Source organism: Taudactylus pleione, unplaced genomic scaffold (assembly GCF_031769625.1).
Source record: "Taudactylus pleione unplaced genomic scaffold, aTauple2 ptg000285l, whole genome shotgun sequence".
Classification (NCBI taxonomy): Eukaryota; Metazoa; Chordata; class Amphibia; order Anura; family Myobatrachidae; genus Taudactylus; species Taudactylus pleione.
This window is the reverse complement of record NW_028284687.1, coordinates 909,144-927,845: the sequence shown is the minus strand read 5'-3', so window position 1 is coordinate 927,845 and position 18,702 is coordinate 909,144. Positions and strand designations below refer to the sequence as shown.

General features: G+C 43.7%; 2 protein-coding genes across 2 annotated transcripts in view; one reads left to right on the top strand and one right to left on the bottom strand.

Annotated features, from left to right (window-relative positions):
* LOC148512031 (uncharacterized) overlaps positions 1 to 18,702 on the top strand; it is a 188,596-nt gene that overhangs the window by 76,555 nt on the left and 93,339 nt on the right. The gene's annotated exons all lie outside the window — the stretch shown is intronic.
* LOC148512032 (uncharacterized) overlaps positions 1 to 18,702 on the bottom strand; it is a 136,609-nt gene that overhangs the window by 84,589 nt on the left and 33,318 nt on the right. The window contains exon 5 of the mRNA XM_088482367.1: positions 9,148 to 10,707. Coding sequence (XP_088338493.1) covers positions 9,148 to 10,707 — 1,560 coding nt within the window. The remainder of the gene's footprint in view (positions 1 to 9,147; positions 10,708 to 18,702) is intronic.

The window sequence follows — 18,702 nt, the reverse complement described above, 5'->3', positions numbered from 1 at the left end:
GGTGAGACATGTCCTGGGGGATAATCAGTGACACTCTGAGGATGTTATACCTATTATGTGTTATTCCCTGATCACTCATTTTTGTTATTATTACTCTGTAGCTACTGCTATAACAGGACAACACAGGCTGCTCCTCCTGTATAATACTAATAACAGGACACCACAGGGTGCTCCTACTGTATAATAATAACAGGACACCACAAGGAGCTCCTCCTGTATAATAATAACAGGACACCACAGGCTGCTCCCCCTGTATAATAATAACAGGACACCACAGGATGCTCCCCCTGTATAATACTAATAACAGGACGCCACATGCTGCTCTTCTGTATAATTATAACATGAGACTACAGGCCGCTCCTCCTGTATAATACTAATAACAGGACACCACAGGCTGCTCCCCAGTATAATTACAATACACAACAGGCTGCTCCCTCTGTATATTTATAACAGGACACCACAGGCCTCTGCCCTGTATGGTAGGACATCACAAGTTGCTCCGCCTGTATAGTAGACACCACAGGCCGCTCCCCCTGTATAGCAGGCACCGCAGGCCACTCCCCCTATATAGGACAAAACAGGCTGCTCCCCCTGTATAGTAGGCACCACAGGCTGCTCCCCCTGTATAGTAGGCACCACAGGCTGCTCCCCCTGTATAGAGGAACACTACAGGCTGCTCTCCCTGTATAGTAGACACCACAGGCTGCTCCCCCGTGTATAGCAAGACACCACAGGCTGCTCCCCCTGTATAGCAGGCACCACAGGCCGCTCCCCCTGTATAGTATGAACCACAGGCTGCTGCCCCTGTACAGTAGGCACATTACCTGCGGATGCCGGACACAGTGCGTTGTCGCGAACAACAAATACCCGGAAAAAGCTGAGGATACTACTTCCTGCCTGTGGAACGCATGCACCGGAAGTCAGGTGGAACGCACAGTGAGATTCTCTTCTCCGTAATAACGATCCTGACGTCAGGCGCAGGGCGGAGCCGGGGGCGGGGTTACAGGCAGTGTCAGGGTGGGAGGGGCTCCGGGGCCCCCAGGAGAGATGCGGCGGCAGCTGGTGACCCCACTGTGCCCAGAGGAGCAGCTCCATTGTCACTGATAGGTGTGCCCGGTATGGGGGGGGATAGGTGTGCCCGGTATAGGGGGGGGATAGGTGTGCCCGGTATGGGTGGTATAGCTGTGCCCCGTATAGGGTGTGATAGGTGTGCCCGGTATAGGGGGGGGTGATAGGTGTGCCCGGTATGGGGGGTGATAGGTGAGCCCGGTATGGGGGGGTGATAGGTGTGCCCGGGATGGGGGGGTGATAGGTGTGCCCTGTATGGGGGGTGATAGGTGTGCCCCGTATAGGGTGTGATAGGTGTGCCCGGTATAGGGGGGTGATAGGTGTGCCCGGTATGGGGGGTGATAGGTGTGCCCGGTATGGGGGGGTGATAGGTGTGCCCGGTATGGGGGGGTGATAGGTGTGCCCGGTATGGGGGGGTGATAGGTGTGCCCGGTATGGGGGGTGATCAGGGGTGCCGAGAGGGGTGGGGGAGCGGGTACAGATTACCTCTCCTGAGTGGCCTGGGTCCGGCGCTGCCCTCCCCTCCCTCACAGCAGCCACAGCAGTCTCCTATGCCTGTGGGGTGGGAGCGATCACACTGATCGCAACCCCCCTTGCTTTCAGCAGGCCTGAGGGGGCTCAGCGTCCCCCCCTCCCCAGCGCACAAAGTTTTTTTTTCCGGGAAGGGAGCATAGCCACGCTCCTTGTTACCCAAGCCCGCCGCTGCTCTTGGCGGGCCTGGGAGTGATAAGTGTGCTCGCAATGGGGGTGTGATAGGTGTTCCCGGTATGGGGGTGATAGGTGTGCCCGGTATGGGGGTGATAGGTGTGCCCGGTATGGGGTTTGTGATAGGTGTGCCCAGTATGGGGGGGGGGAGTGATAGGTGTGCCCGGTATGGGGGCTGATAGGTGTGCCAGGTATGGGGGGGTGATAGGTGTTCCCGGTATGGGGGGTGTGATAGGTGTGCCCCTGTATGGGGGTGTGATAGGTGTGCCAGGTGTGGAGGGGTGATAGGTGTGCCCGGTATGGGGGGTGTGATAGGTGTGCCCGGTATGGGGGTGTGATAGGTGTGCCAGGTGTGGGGGGGAGATAGGTGTGCCCGGTATGGGGGTGTGATAGGTGTGCCCGGTATGGGGGTGTGATAGGTATGCCCAGTATGGGGGTTTATAGGTGTTCCCGGTATGGGGGTGATAGGTATGGGGTTTGTAATAGGTGTGCCCAGTATGGGGGGGGTGTGATAGGTGTGCCAGGTATGGGGGGGGTGATAGGTGTTCCCGGTATGGGGGGTGTGATAGGTGTGCCCGGTATGGGGGGTATAGGTGTGCCCGGTATGGGGGTGTGATAGGTGTGCCAGGTGTGGGGGGGTGATAGGTGTGCCCGGTATGGGGGGTGTGATAGGTATGCCCAGTATGGGGGTTTATAGGTGTTCCCGGTATGGGGGTGATAGGTGTGCCCGGTATGGGGTTTGTAATAGGTGTGCCCAGTATGGGGGGGGTGTGATAGGTGTGCCCGGTATGGGGGCTGATAGGTGTGCCAGGTATGGGGGGGTAATAGGTGTTCCCGGTATGGGGGGTGTGATAGGTGTGCCCGGTATGGAGGGTATAGGTGTGCCCGGTATGGGGGTGTGATAGGTGTGCCAGGTGTGGGGGGGTGATAGGTGTGCCCGGTATGGGGGGTGTGATAGGTGTGCCCAGTATGGGGGGTGATAGATGAGCCCGGTATGGGGGATGATAGGTGTGCCCAGTATGGGAGGGTGATAGGTGCTGCCCGGTATGGGGGTGTGATAGGTGTGGGAGGGTGATAGGTGTTGCCCGGTAAGGGAGGTTGATAGATGTGCCCGGTATGGGAGAGGTGATAGGCATGCCCGGTCATAGAGGTAGGTGCTAAGAGTGCCCAGAATGGGAGAGGGGGTGCTATGTGTGCCTAGTAGAGTGAGGGTGAAGGTGTTATTGTGCCCAGTAAGACAGACAGGGTAGGGGTGCTAAGTGTACCCAGGAAGAGTGGGAGAGGATTCTAAGTGCCCAAAAAGGGAGAGCAGTGGTGCTAGCTATGCCCAGTCAAGGGATAGTATGTGTGCTAAGTGTACCCAGTAGACGGAGGAAGGGTGCGAGTGCACAGTGTGCCCAGTAAAGGAAGGAGAAGAATCTAAGTGCCCAGAAAGCGAGAGGGGGGTGCAAGGTGTGCCCAGTAGAAAAAAGAAGGGTGAGGGTGATAAGTGTGCAAAGTAGAAGAAGGTTGAGGGTGATAAGTGTGCCCAGTAAGGAAAGGAGGTGTGGGTGATAAGTGTGCCCAGTAAGGAAAGAAGGTGAGGGTGATAATTATGCCCAGTAAGGAGAGGCGGTGAGGGTTATAGTAAGTGCCCAGTAGAAGAAAGGAGGTGAGGGTGATACGGTGCCCAGTAAGGAAAGGAGGTGAGGATAATAAGTGTGCCCAGCAGAATAAATAAGGTTGAGGGTGATAAGGGTGCCCAGTAAGGAAAGGAGGTGAGGGTGATAAGTGTGCCCAGTAGAAGAAAGGAGGTGAGGATGATAAGTGTGCCCAGTAAGGCAAGGAGGTGAGGGTGATAAGTGTGCCCAGTAAGGAAAGGAGGTGAGGGTGATAAGTGTGCCCAGTAGAAGAAAGGAGGTGAGGGTGATAAGTGTGCCTAGTAAGGAAAGGAGGTGAGGGTGATAAATGTGCCCAGTAGAAGAAAGGAGGTGAGGGTGATAGTAAGTGTGCCCAGTAGAAGAAAGGAGGTGAGGGTGATAGTAAGTGTGCCCAGTAGAACAAAGGAGGTGAGGGTGAAAAGTGTGCCCAGTAAGGAAAGGATGTGAGGGTGATAGTAAGTGTGCCCAGTAGAAGAAAGGAGGTGAGGGTGATAAGTGTGCCTAGTAAGGAAAGGAGGTGAGGGTGATAGTAAGTGTGCCCAGTAGAAGAAAGGAGATGAGGGTGATAAGTGTGCCTAGTAAGGAAAGGAGGTGAGGGTGATAAGTGTGCCCAGTAGAAGAAAGGAGGTGGGGGTGATAAGTGTGCCCAGTAGAAGAAAGGAGGTGAGGGTGATAAGTGTGCACAGTAAGGAAAGGAGGTGAGGGTGATAAGCGTGCCCAGTAGAAGGAGGTGAGGGTGATAAGTGTGCCCAGTAAGGAAAGGAGGTGAGGGTGATAGTAAGTGTGCCCAGTAGAAGAAAGGAGGTGAGGGTGATAAGTGTGCCCAGTAAGGAAAGGTGGTGAGGGTGATAATTGTGCCCAGTAAGCAAAGGAGGTGAAGGTGATAAGTGTGCCCAGTAGTAGAAAGGAGGTGAGGGTGATAAGTGTGTCCATTAGAAGAAAGGAGGTGAGGGTGATAAGTGTGCCCATTAGAAGAATGGAGGTGTGGGTGATAAGTGTGCCCAGTAAGGAAAGGCGGTGAGGGTGATAAGTGTGCCCAGTAGAAGAAAGGAGGTGAGGGTGATAAGTGTGCCCAGTAAGGAAAGGAGGTGAGGGTGATAAGTGTGCCCAGTAAGGAAAGGTGGTGAGGGTGATAATTGTGCCCAGTAAGCAAAGGAGGTGAAGGTGATAAGTGTGCCCAGTAGAAGAAAGGAGGTGAGGGTGATAAGTGTGCCCATTAGAAGAAAGGAGGTGAGGGTGATAAGTGTGCCCATTAGAAGAATGGAGGTGTGGGTGATAAGTGTGCCCAGTAAGGAAAGGTGGTGAGGGTGATAATTGTGCCCAGTAAGCAAAGGAGGTGAAGGTGATAAGTGTGCCCAGTAGTAGAAAGGAGGTGAGGGTGATAAGTGTGCCCATTAGAAGAATGGAGGTGAGGGTGATAAGTGTGCCCATTAGAAGAATGGAGGTGTGGGTGATAAGTGTGCCCAGTAAGGAAAGGCGGTGAGGGTGATTAGTGTGCCCAGTAAGGAAAGGAGGTGAGGGTGATAAGTGTGCCCAGTAGAAGAAAGGAGGTGAGGGTGATAAGTGTGCCCAGTAAGGAAAGGAGGTGAGGGTGATAAGTGTGCCCAGTAAGGAAAGGAGGTGAGAGTGATAAGTGTGCCCAGTAGAAGAAAGGAGGTGAGGGTGATAAGTGTGCCCAGTAAGGAAAGGAGGTGAGGGTGATAAGTGTGCCCAGTAGAAGAAAGGAGGTGAGGGTGATAAGTGTGCCCAGTAAGGAAAGGAGGTGAGGGTGATTAGTGTGCCCAGTAAGGAAAGGAGGTGAGGGTGATAAATGTGCCCAGTAAGGAAAGGAGGTGAGGGTGATTAGTGTGCCCAGTAAGGAAAGGAGGAGAGGGTGATAAGTGTGCCCAGTAGAAGAAAGGAGGTGAGGGTGATAAGTGTGCCCAGTAAGGAAAGGAGGTGAGGGTGATAAGTGTGCCCATTAGAAGAATGGAGGTGTGGGTGATAAGTGTGCCCAGTAAGGAAAGGCGGTGAGGGTGATAAGTGTGCCCAGTAGAAGAAAGGAGGTGAGGGTGATAAGTGTGCCCAGTAAGGAAAGGAGGTGAGGGTGATAAGTGTGCCCAGTAAGGAAAGGTGGTGAGGGTGATAATTGTGCCCAGTAAGCAAAGGAGGTGAAGGTGATAAGTGTGCCCAGTAGAAGAAAGGAGGTGAGGGTGATAAGTGTGCCCATTAGAAGAAAGGAGGTGAGGGTGATAAGTGTGCCCATTAGAAGAATGGAGGTGTGGGTGATAAGTGTGCCCAGTAAGGAAAGGAGGTGAGAAAATAATGCACAGGGACTGCCCGCAACAATAATACAAAAGAAAATCCTACTAAAAACAGTTCTCATAGCTTCCTAACACTTATGTATATAATTATTCTGTTTTTTTATAACAAATTACGAATCAAATTTAATCAGAATAAAAAAAATCTTTTTAACTATTTTTAACATTGTTTAATTTTTAAAAAATCTTAAAGACATACATATCTCAAAGGGCCAATTGAAAAATAAGGATGGTATATAAATGATCAGGAGCACAAAATTGAAATCTCTTAAATCTTTGGCAACAGATTGACTGTTCCCCCGTGTAATATGTGATTATGTTATGAAGTATGAACAAACCTACAGCCACACATTTAATTGCCCCTTTTTACTAATCTATATTCTTAGTGGTTGCTGACACCCCCTTCTCTTACCTGCCTTACACTGATGTTAGGGCTACATGCTGATAATCTCCATTTTATCGGCTATATAACCCCTAGATTATTAGATATGATTTTATTTTTGGAAGAAATCCATCTTATTTTGTCCTTTCACTTTAAGTTTGCTTTGAAATTTTTCTACCGTAGTGATCACTTCTAAACCGTGTTACTAGATTAATTTACTTAATTCCAGAAAATGTCATTCATTTATATACATTTTTATCAGTACTATTTTAATTTCTAGATCTATGAAGAGGATTTCATGTGTTAAATCTTTATATTACACTAGAATATTATTTTATACTGAGTTGGGGAAAAAGGCGCCTCAAACAAAATTGGTGGGTATTACTATGCATTCCTACTAGGTCAAAAATGCATCAGGGTGAACTGATTAGAGCCTATTTATTTTTTATTACTAAAAGGCATTACATGCTAAATGCTTAGACTGTGATTTCCACACTACAACTATGCTCCGAGGTTTATTAATAAAAGATAATAATTTTAATCACACTCTACAAATTATCACCCACTACAGAACCCTCTGCAGGTATCATGATCAACTCCTGAGCTGGGATTGAGGCTTTCATAGTCCTGACTGCTAATCTTAACTGTTGCCTCTCATCACTAAACTGCCTGTAGCATAGGCATTATTTTAAGATTTTCAGGAGGTGGCGTCATCAATACCCTATGTAACCCTGCCGACTACGCCACTAAACCCTATTGATATTATACCTGGTAATTTTTTCCTTATTGTTATCATTTTTGAAGATGTTCCTGTTGGGACACATTTTACCTTATTGATGATCGTCTTCAGAATGCTCCATTCTACTTGTAATATTAGTAAAAGGCATTACATAGATATTTTCAAAGCCCCTTACAGACTATGGCTACCTCAATAATCAAGAAAATCATACTGGAAGAGCTCGATCTGTACTTGAGGTAAATCAGAATCACTATTAATGCTGGCAGGTATATATTACATTTAGACATGATTAAAATTGTTACTAAGACTCTGAACATCTACAGACCCAATTTTTTATTATTTCACTTCTACCTAAAAATGGTCTATTTGTCCCTGAGGTGCAGGATCACATTTATGTAGAGGTAGAAAAAGGTCTGTCATGATTTATGCTGATGTCAGGATGACATCACCGATGCCGGCAGTATAAGGGTTTTTAGACTTTTATATCCACTGTAGAGTTATAGTCACTTTACGATCTGCTGCTCTGTCTCCATCCTAATAAGGCGGAACTGCCAGGATCTGTACCCATTACACAGACAATGGGCCGGATTCATTATGGATCGCAATTGCATCCGCAGATTGGCCGATGGTGCGTACTGCGCATGGGTATGCATTGCAGTGCGTGAGTTAGCATTGCAATCACACACACAGATAGAAAGCCATCGCAGAGTAAGTGACAGGAAGTCAGCGTTTGGGGGTGGTGACGGGGGAGTGGTCGGAGAAACAGGCGTGCCTGACCGTTTGAACGCCGTTGCATGGGCGTGCATGAATTCGCCACTGTGACGGCATACGCAGCTTCAGTACTCACTGCACTGTGCATGAGGGGCCGATGTTATGCAATGTTCCCGATGTATACATGACTGCAAGGTATTACGGATGTGAGATAGCGGTAGTGGGGGTCTCTGTACTGAGCCGTAATGAATCTCGCCCTATAATCACAATGTTCCTCTTTGGATAGATATATACCCAGCAACCAGCATTGTATATATTACACACAGATTTATGCCTCTGTGGAAGTTACAGTGGCGTGAAAATGTTTTTGCCCCCGGATTTCTATTTTTGCATATTTGTCACACTTAGTTGTTCCAGGTCTTCAAACAAAACTGAATACAAAACAAAAGACAAACTGAGTACACACGATAGACTTTTTGAAGATAATTTCATTTATTGAAGGAAAAACAAGTTACCCAACACATACATCACCCACGTGAAAAATGAATTGCCCCTCTAAGCTTTATAACTGGTTGTGCCACCTTCAGCGGCAACAACTAAAACCAAAAGACCTCCACCAGGAGCCCCCAAATACAGGACAGTCCTTTTGCCTCACTGTTGCTGTGTCCTCCTGGTATGACAGCCTCTGTCATACCTCTGAGTAACTACAAGTGATTCTGAGGTGGCCATATCTTGACTGCGTCTAAGCTGGGCGTTCGCAGCCGAGACCCGTGTACATGTAGATGTAAGTACGTGCTAATATGAGATGTGCATTTGGCCATTCCATGTCATTGTCACTCAGATCCCTTGCACCTAGCATTGGGTAGCTGTGACATTATTGGTCATGATGGCTGATCTACTCAGTGGAGATCGGGGGCGACTGACTCAGAATCCCGCCATGAGAATAGTGATGGAGGCAGGTGGCTAGAGTTGCGCCCACATCAGATGAGGCTCACAACCAGTTCTAAAATGTCCTTTTATAGCCTGAAATTCCTCCAGGCTCCTGGACTCCTTACTGTATAAATGTGAATTGGGGGGGAGGTTTATCGCGGGAACTTGTCTGTCAGGTGTCAGACGATAATTAACATGAAGCTTGTACAGTAACTGAAATAAGGCCATAATGAAAAAGAAATATGAAGAGATCAATTAAGAGTCTCTGACAGGAGAAATACTATGCTTATGGAGGTCTATTGTTTAGATAAATATTCTCACTTACAAACACAAACTATCACCTGAGTAAGGCCAGGTACACACTAGAACTACATCTTCATGATTTGTCATATTGGAACGTCAAAGCGTGAAGATCGTTTACTGTGTACCCACAATTGAGCACTCCCATGGGTCATATATGATATCTTCTGGTTGGCCATGCTGTATGGCCAATCAGACAGTATCATATGCGGGATATCGTTCCATCATTCATTAAATTGCATAGTGTGCACTGGCCAGTCTTGGATGGTCTGTAGTGAAGAGAATTCGTTCTGACCATCGGAAGATTGCCCATTGTTTAGATGTGTACCCAGCCTTACTCCACTTACTTAGGACATGAAAATGGTTTCTCACCTGTGTGACTTCTCGTATGTGCACTCAGATATGATTTTTTTGTAAAACATTTCCCACACTCTGGACATGGAAATGGCTTCTCACCTGTGTGACTTCTCTCATGTGCAACAAGATGTGATTTTTGTAAAAAACATTTCCCACACTCAGAACATGGAAATGGCTTCTCCCCTGTGTGACCTTTCTGATGTAGAACAAGATGTGATTTCTTTGTAAAACATTTCCCACACTCAGGACATGGAAATGGCCTCTCACCAGTGTGAGTTCTCTTATGTTCAACAAGAGTTGATTTTTGTGTAAAACATTTTCCACACTCAGAGCATGGAAATGGCCTCTCACCAGTGTGTGCTCTCAGATGTATTATAAGACATGATTTCTGTGTAAAACATTTCCCACACTCAGAGCATTGAAATGGTTTCTCACCTGTGTGAATTATCTGATGTGTAACAAGTTCTGATTTGTGTATAAAACATTTCCCACACTCAGGACATGGAAATGGTTTCTCACCTGTGTGACGTCTCTGATGTTTAACAAGCTCTGGTTTCTGTGTGAAACATTTCCCACACTCAGAACATGGAAATGGTCTCTCACCTGTGTGACTTCTCTGATGTATAACAAGATATGATTTCTGTGCAAAACATTTCCCACACTCAGAACATGCAAATAGCTTCTCACCTGTATGACATCTCTGATGTCTAACTAGATGTGATTTCACTGTAAAACATTTCCCACACTCAGGACATGGAAATGGCTTCTCACCTGTGTGATTTCTCTGATGTATAAAAAGTTCTGATTTCTGTGTAAAACATTTCCCACACTCAGAACATGGAAATTGTTTCTCACCTGTGTGACGTCTCTCATGTATAGTTAAATATGATTTATATCTAAAATATTTCCAACACACAAAACATGGAAACGGTTTCTCACCTGTGTGAGTTCTCTGATGTTCATCAAGATATGATTTCTTTGTAAAACATTTCCCACACAGAGAACATGGAAATGGCCTCTCACCTGTGTGAGTTCTCTCATGTGTAACAAGACATGATTTCTTTATAAAACATTTCCCACACTCAGTACATGGAAATGGTTTCTCACCTGTGTGACTTCTCTGATGTATAACAAGATCTGATTTCTGAATAAAACATTTCCCACACTCAGAACATGGAAATGGTTTCTCACCTGTGTGACTTCTCTGATGTGTAACAAAATGTGATTTATTTGTAAAACATTTCCCACAGTCAGAACATGGAAATGGTCTATCACCTGCCTTAGCTGACTGATGGGTAATAAGTTTTGTGTTCTGTGTAAAACATTTGGCATCTATGGAAGAAGGAAACATTTTATCTACTGTACAAGATGTAACAGATGCACCAATATCTGAATTATCCGAACACTCCCAATGATCAGAGGGATGAGGTGATATATCTGCACTGTGAGGTACTGGATGTATAATTGGGGTAATCGGGTTTTCTCCTGGAGAATCTCGGGTGACATCATCTATTTCACAATTCCGAGTTATAACGAGATGATCCTCTGAGACATTCCGGCTGCTACAACCATCTGCTGGGAATAATATACATATACAGAAATATAAATGTTTGCCCACAATAAGATTCATTATTATACAATACAGACTGTGGTGAATGTTCCCAAATTGCCATGAAATGTGAAGATGTTGGGGTTAATATATAAATCTTTAATAGACATCAAAATACAGATATATATATATATATATTTGTGCCATAAAACTGAGAAAGCTGCTTCCAGTCCCAGTACATGCCACCCTCTATAGGAAATATCTTTCTTCATTGAACTATATCTAGGAAGATATCTGTGCAAGCTGTAGTCGTATAACTCGCAGTGAAGATGGCATTGTATAACGATCCATGCATTCACTCAGGCAGGAGCGGCTTTTTAGACAGGACAATTAGCCACCACACAAGTCCGTAGCCACCAGATTATGGCTGGAAGAGCTCTGAATTTGGCATCATGAGTTGGCCCCCTCGTTTTCTGGATTTGAACCCAACAGTGTTCCACCAAATATTAGGGAATTGTCGACCATTATTCAGGAGACAAGGTGTACACCACTGGAACTACACATCTCAGCATGAACTCCCACAGTTTTGCTATTAAGGCATGCTAAAACTGTGACACTGCATGCTGGGATATGTAGTCCCACAACCGCTGGCTGGCTATGAGTTTGACACCACTGGTGTACGCTATCTACACAGCACTTCATAGAGCTTGTGAAGTCCATGCCCCATTCTGTTGCTGCTGTAATACAATTGAAAGGAGGACCTACGTGTTACTGGACTGGTGTTTAAGTTTTTCAGGCACATGAGAGGAGAGAGAGATTGATTAAAGCCTGTCTGCTAGTAGCCTGACCATGGATTGTAGGGTCTTCTAGGGATCTACAGCTAATCTTGTCATTAGATAGTATAACTGTGTCATCTACTAAATATCCCTGCATTCTAGTGCAGATAGTATACTACATTCAAGCTCATATTCATCAAGCAACACCTGGGGTAATAAGCCTTCACTACCTGGGGGATAGATTTACTAAACTGCGGTTTTTAGAAGCCCGTAGCATCCAATCAGATTCTAGCTATTATCTTCTAGAAAGTTCTAGATAAGTAACAGCTAGAATCTGATTGGTTGCTATGGGCCACAACTTCCCTCCTAAAAAAACCTGCACTTTAGTAAATATGCCCCCTGTATTCCCTGACGGCCTAGACCAAATAATGACAAAAGAGAAGGACACACAGGAAACTGGAGAAGCTGAGCTATGGAGATGTTAGTGAGAACGAGGAGAGTACACTTCCTGCATAAATTTGGGGAAAGAGATAAAGGGAGGTCACCTGCAATATCTGTAGCCTTATGGTGAGCAGACCTTAATGTGATGCTGTTATGTAAGTGCCTGAGATCCTCCATCTGGGTACGGCCACTTACATAGCAGCACATTAGGCCAATACCTCACCCACCAGCTGTCACATAGCGTATTACGCACATCCTATATAATCAGTGCTAGAAGTCCTCTGTGCCAGGCACCGTACTCTGGTCACCATGATTCAAGATGAAGAACCAGTGAGAGAGCGACCGCCCTGCCTGGCACCACTGTGGGTGGGCACTATGGGCCTGATCCTGTCTCAGTACAGGGAGGCGGCATGGCAATACACCATATTATAGGTGTTATGGGAATGCTGCAGGACTGGTTGCGGACTCAGATGCATAATCGCTCACATTGGTGGCCATACTCTTGATGGAGATTCTGGATGGCGAGTCTGATGGTTGTGTCCATAGACAAAGTCAGCGACCCAGTTCTTGCACATTTAGACACATGGATGTATCCCAGGGAAGGGATTCTACTTGTAAGAGCATAAAGTAACAGGATCACAATCACAATGTACATCTGATAGGCTGTCAGTGACTTTCACTGAGATGAGCAGGGGGAAAGGATCCATAGAATACGGTTGGGATCTTTCCCCACTTGTTGCCTCCAAGAAGGACAAATCTACGATCAAATGACATTTCCACGTGAGGAGAAAACATCTCGCAGGACGGCCCCTGAATCCGGCAATGTATCAGATCTGGTGCCTTGTATAAGACAATCATTGTTTCTCTAAAGGTAAGAAATCCCAACTGATCCCAGTAAGTAATTGGTAAAACGCAAAGTCATGTCCAGTTTGTTATATTATTGCAAAATAATTGCATATCCCAAGTGAGGTGGGGCAATATCTCTTACAGCACAATAGATACTTTCCCCCACACAACAGATACTTGCCCTCATTAGGGATACAACGATAAGCCAAAAGAACGAATGAAGCAGAATTTCTTCTAAAAACGGTGCACGTCAAGGTCATCGAAAGATGAGACTTTAAGCTGGCATTACATATCTGTAGTGGATGTGTTGAATGCACAAGATAAGGGCAGGTGTACATACCTGAGTGACTATGATAACCATAAATAAGGGCATAACCATGGCCAGATGACTCAGTCAAAGCATTTACAAAACAGCAAAGTCTCAAATTAGCCATGGGGAGTACCCACTGACAGAGGTCTAGGGAGGGTAACACCATGAACCACCGACTAAGTGTTGGGCGGACAATACTCAATAATGAGTTCAAAAATGTGTTTCCAATCCGGTACGAAACAAACAAAAAAAAAGGCCACTGTAGCACAAATTACAGAAAATATAAATGCTTCAGATGGAAGTAATGCGTCACGGCACACAGTGCATCCAACCCATCTGTGCATGGCACTGTGCAGCTACAGGCCAGTCAAAGTGCCCATCCTAACCACTGTCAATGTTTGAAAGCGATGGGCATGAGAGCATCAGAACTGGACCTTGACTGACTGGAAGGAGGACACCTGGTTCAGAAAATCCAGCTTTCCGTTTCTTCAAGTGAATTGTCAATGTGTGTTGTTTACCTAGTGAAGATAAGCCATCAGGATGAACCAGGCAGTGGAGGGAGTGTGATGTTTTGGGAAGTGTTCTGCTCGGAAATCCTGTATTTGGTCAACGATTTGGACGTAGACGCATACCAGATACCTAAATATCCTTTCACGACAGCAGTACTCTCAGATGAAAGTGACCTCTTTCAGGAGGATTACGCGCCCTGCTATATTGCACAGATTGTTCAAGAACAGTTTGAAGAACATAATGAAGAGTTCAAGGTGTTGCCCTGGCCTCCAAACTCCCGAGACCTTAACCCATTCAAACATCTATGGAATGTGTCGGAACAAGTTCGGTCCGCAGTGGCTCCACCTTATACAGGAGATAAAAAGGAGAAAAGGGGGGTTGTATTGTTGGGCGCACAAAAGAAATATATACAATAAAATATAACTTTTATTAAATAATTTATAAACATTATCCCACAGCAAAAGGGATAGAACAGTGAAATGTATATAGAGGTGAAACTAATTAACATAGTGCCTATTGACAATACATGTGTTAGTGCAACCACAATAAATTATAATATTGTGAACTATACACCATTAAAAAGCAGGGTCCACTGATGATATTCATTCATTCTAGAATAGTGTGTTGTAACAAGATATTACGAGAGTTGAAATGTGTCACTTGAGACCACGGTATAGATAGGTTAATATATCTTGCAGTCTTGGCCTGTGATTGGCTATAAATGTCCTTATCTATATCTCAGATGCGGCTAAAATAACCAATAACGCTCTCAATACTATTCAGTGCATAACTGTGTGAGGAGATAAACCAGAAGGAGGAGACAATAATCAGATGGATTATACCTAATCTCACCCCTCAGATCTCAATAAACGGACAGTCCAACTTGTCAGATTTTAAGGCAGAATATCCTTCATTAAATTAAATAAGGAGTATTTTTATTGAGATCAACTGAGCCCACAGCATGTAAAGCAATCAGTCACAGTGTACTGTTCATAGAAGTATATCTGCGTACATCCAAGCACTCATAGGTGTGCCTGTTATGGGTGATAGAGTCGATGCTATAACAGGCAGTGTAGGGACAGACAAACAGTCCTAAGTATATCATTGTTAACTGCTGATATAGGTTACTGCTATCGCTGGTGTTGTTATGATCAGATAATTCACTTAAATCTACGTATATTAATACAGTCTGTCTAAAATATTCACAGTGTAGTGGACAGTAAATCACATTTTGCTATAGTATTTTAATATCTCTGTTAATATACATTTTATAGACTTTCAGTCTCATAAGTATGTCATCTGTATGTTTATAGACACTTAATGATACTGTGTCTACTAGTGAATTGCAGATAATGTTGCAAGTGCCCAAAATGATCATTGACAGAAAGTGGCAACATTAATATCAGATTGTTAACTGCTAATCTAAGCTGATGTTGCCATAGTTGAGGATTAATCTTATCCTAATTTTGTTATCACATACTGTCAGGAATATTCACAATTAAGTAAGCAGTAAACAATTGTCACAATTGATGTACATGTATCAAAGTTAGACCTGACCGGAATATTCACAAACCTATCACACGAGTCTGTATACTGATAGAGACATCATGATCTTTAATACCCTAATAAATTGTGAATATAATAATTTTCAGGGATAAAGTATCAGGCACGCGCCCGCTTTATCCCCGTATTCAATATAAAAACGTCGAAAACGGGAACCTACGAAGTGGGATTTGCGTTAAAAAACGAATTTTGCCTGAACAAAATTGTAGGACCCCCCTAAAGTTGTAAAAAACATGGGGGATCACGTTTTAGCCTGCAAATGAAAGTCGGGGATTTAAACAGGTGCGGCAGGTGCTATTTTCCCAACATTGAAGAAGTGATGCAGAAGAGCACTTAGGTTATTTTTTTCGTTTTTTTAAGTGGTCCCATCAAATTTGGGGTACATGAAAATGGGTGCTAGCATATTTTTATGTCCCTAAAGTAAGTTTTTAAAAATTCTGCATTTGTGCACCTGCTGCTATAAATCTATTCTAGAATACACCTGCCGCTAATAATCTATTCTATAATACACCTGCCGCTAATAATCTATACTAGAATACACCTGCCGCTAATAATCTATTCTAGAATACACCTGCCGCTAATAATCTATACTAGAATACACCTGCCGCTAATAATCTATTCTAGAATACACCTGCCGCTAATAATCTATTCTAGAATACACCTGCCGCTAATAATCTATACTAGAATACACCTGCCGCTATAAATCTATTCTATAATACACCTGCCGCTATAATTCTATTCTATAATACACCTGCCGCTAATAGTCTATTCTATAATACACCTGCCGCTAATAATCTATTCTAGAATACACCTGCCGCTAATAATCTATTCTACAATACACCTGCCGCTAATAATCTATTCTATAATACACCTGCCGCTATAAATCTATTCTATAATACACCTGCCGCTAATAATCTATTCTATAATACACCTGCCGCTATAATTCTATTCTATAATACACTTGCCGCTAATAATCTATTCTATAATACACCTGCCGCTATAATTCTATTCTAGAATACACCTGCCGCTAATAATCTATTCTATAATACACCTGCCGCTATAATTCTATTCTATAATACACCTGCCGCTAATAATCTATTCTAGAATACACCTGCCGCTAATAATCTATTCTAGAATACACCTGCCGCTAATAATCTATTCTAGAATACACCTGCCGCTAATAATCTATTCTAGAATACACCTGCCGCTAATAATCTATTCTAGAATACACCTGCCGCTAATAATCTATTCTAGAATACACCTGCCGCTAATAATCTATTCTAGAATACACCTGCCGCTAATAATCTATTCTAGAATACACCTGCCGCTAATAATCTATTCTAGGATACATCTGCCGCTAATAATCTATTCTAGAATACACCTGTCGCTAATAATCTACTCTAGAATACACCTGCCGCTAATAATCTATTCTAGAATACACCTGCCGCTATAAATCTATTCTATAATACACCTGCCGCTAATAATCTATTCTAGGATACACCTGCCGCTAATAATCTATTCTAGGATACACCTGCCGCTAATAATCTATACTAGAATACACCTGCCGCTAACAATCTATTCTAGAATACACCTGCCGCTAATAATCTATTCTAGAATACATCTGCCGCTAATAATCTATTCTAGAATACACCTGCCGCTAATAATCTATTCTAGAATACACCTGCCGCTAATAATCTATTCTAGAATACACCTGCCGCTAATAATCTATTCTAGAATACACCTGCCGCTAATAATCTATTCTAGAATACACCTGCCGCTAATAATCTATACTAGAATACACCTGCCGCTAATAATCTATTCTAGAATACACCTGCCGCTAATAATCTATTCTAGAATACACCTGCCGCTAATAATCTATTCTAGAATACACCTGCCGCTAATAATCTATTCTAGAATACACCTGCCGCTAATAATCTATTCTAGAATACACCTGCCGCTAATAATCTATACTAGAATACACCTGCCGCTAACAATCTATTCTAGAATACACCTGCCGCTAATAATCTATTCTAGAATACACCTGCCGCTAATACACCTGCCGCTAATAATCTATTCTAGAATACACCTGCCGCTAATAATCTATTCTAGAATACACCTGCCGCTAATAATCTATTCTAGAATACACCTGCCGCTAACAATCTATTCTAGAATACACCTGCCGCTAATAATCTATTCTAGAATACATCTGCCGCTAATAATCTATTCTAGAATACACCTGCCGCTAATAATCTATTCTAGAATACACCTGCCGCTAATAATCTATTCTAGAAAACACCTGACGCTAATAATCTATTCTAGGATACACCTGCCGCTAATAATCTATTCTAGAATACACCTGCCGCTAATAATCTATTCTAGAATACACCTGCCGCTAATAATCTATTCTAGAATACACCTGCCGCTAATACACCTGCCGCTAATAATCTATTCTATAATACACCTGCCGCTAATAATCTATTCTAGAATACACCTGCCGCTAATAATCTATTCTAGAATACACCTGCCGCTAACAATCTATTCTAGAATACACCTGCCGCTAATAATCTATTCTAGAATACATCTGCCGCTAATAATCTATTCTAGAATACACCTGCCGCTAATAATCTATTCTAGAATACACCTGCCGCTAATAATCTATTCTAGAATACACCTGCCGCTAATAATCTATTCTAGAATACACCTGCCGCTAATAATCTATTCTAGAATACACCTGCCGCTAATAATATATTCTAGAATACACCTGCCGCTAATAATCTATTCTAGAATACACCTGCCGCTAATAATCTATTCTAGAATACACCTGCCGCTAATAATCTATTCTAGAATACACCTGCCGCTAATAATCTATTCTAGAATACACCTGCCGCTATAAATCTATTCTAGAATACACCTGCCGCTAATAATCTATTCTAGAATACACCTGCCGCTAATACACCTGCCGCTAATAATCTATTCTAGAATACACCTGCCGCTAATAATCTATTCTAGAATACACCTGCCGCTAATAATCTATTCTAGAATACACCTGCCGCTAACAATCTATTCTAGAATACACCTGCCGCTAATAATCTATTCTAGAATACATCTGCCGCTAATAATCTATTCTAGAATACACCTGCCGCTAATAATCTATTCTAGAATACACCTGCCGCTAATAATCTATTCTAGAATACACCTGCCGCTAATAATCTATTCTAGAATACACCTGCCGCTAATAATATATTCTAGAATACACCTGCCGCTAATAATCTATTCTAGAATACACCTGCCGCTATAAATCTATTCTAGAATACACCTGCCGCTAATAATCTATTCTAGAATACACCTGCCGCTAATAATCTATTCTAGAATACACCTGCCGCTAATACACCTGCCGCTAATAATCTATTCTATAATACACCCGCCGCTATAAATCTATTCTATAATACACCCGCCGCTAATAATCTATTCTATAATACACCTGCCGCTATAAATCTATTCTCTAATACACCTGCCGCTAATAATCTATACTAGAATACACCTGCCGCTAATAATCTATTCTAGAATACTCCTGC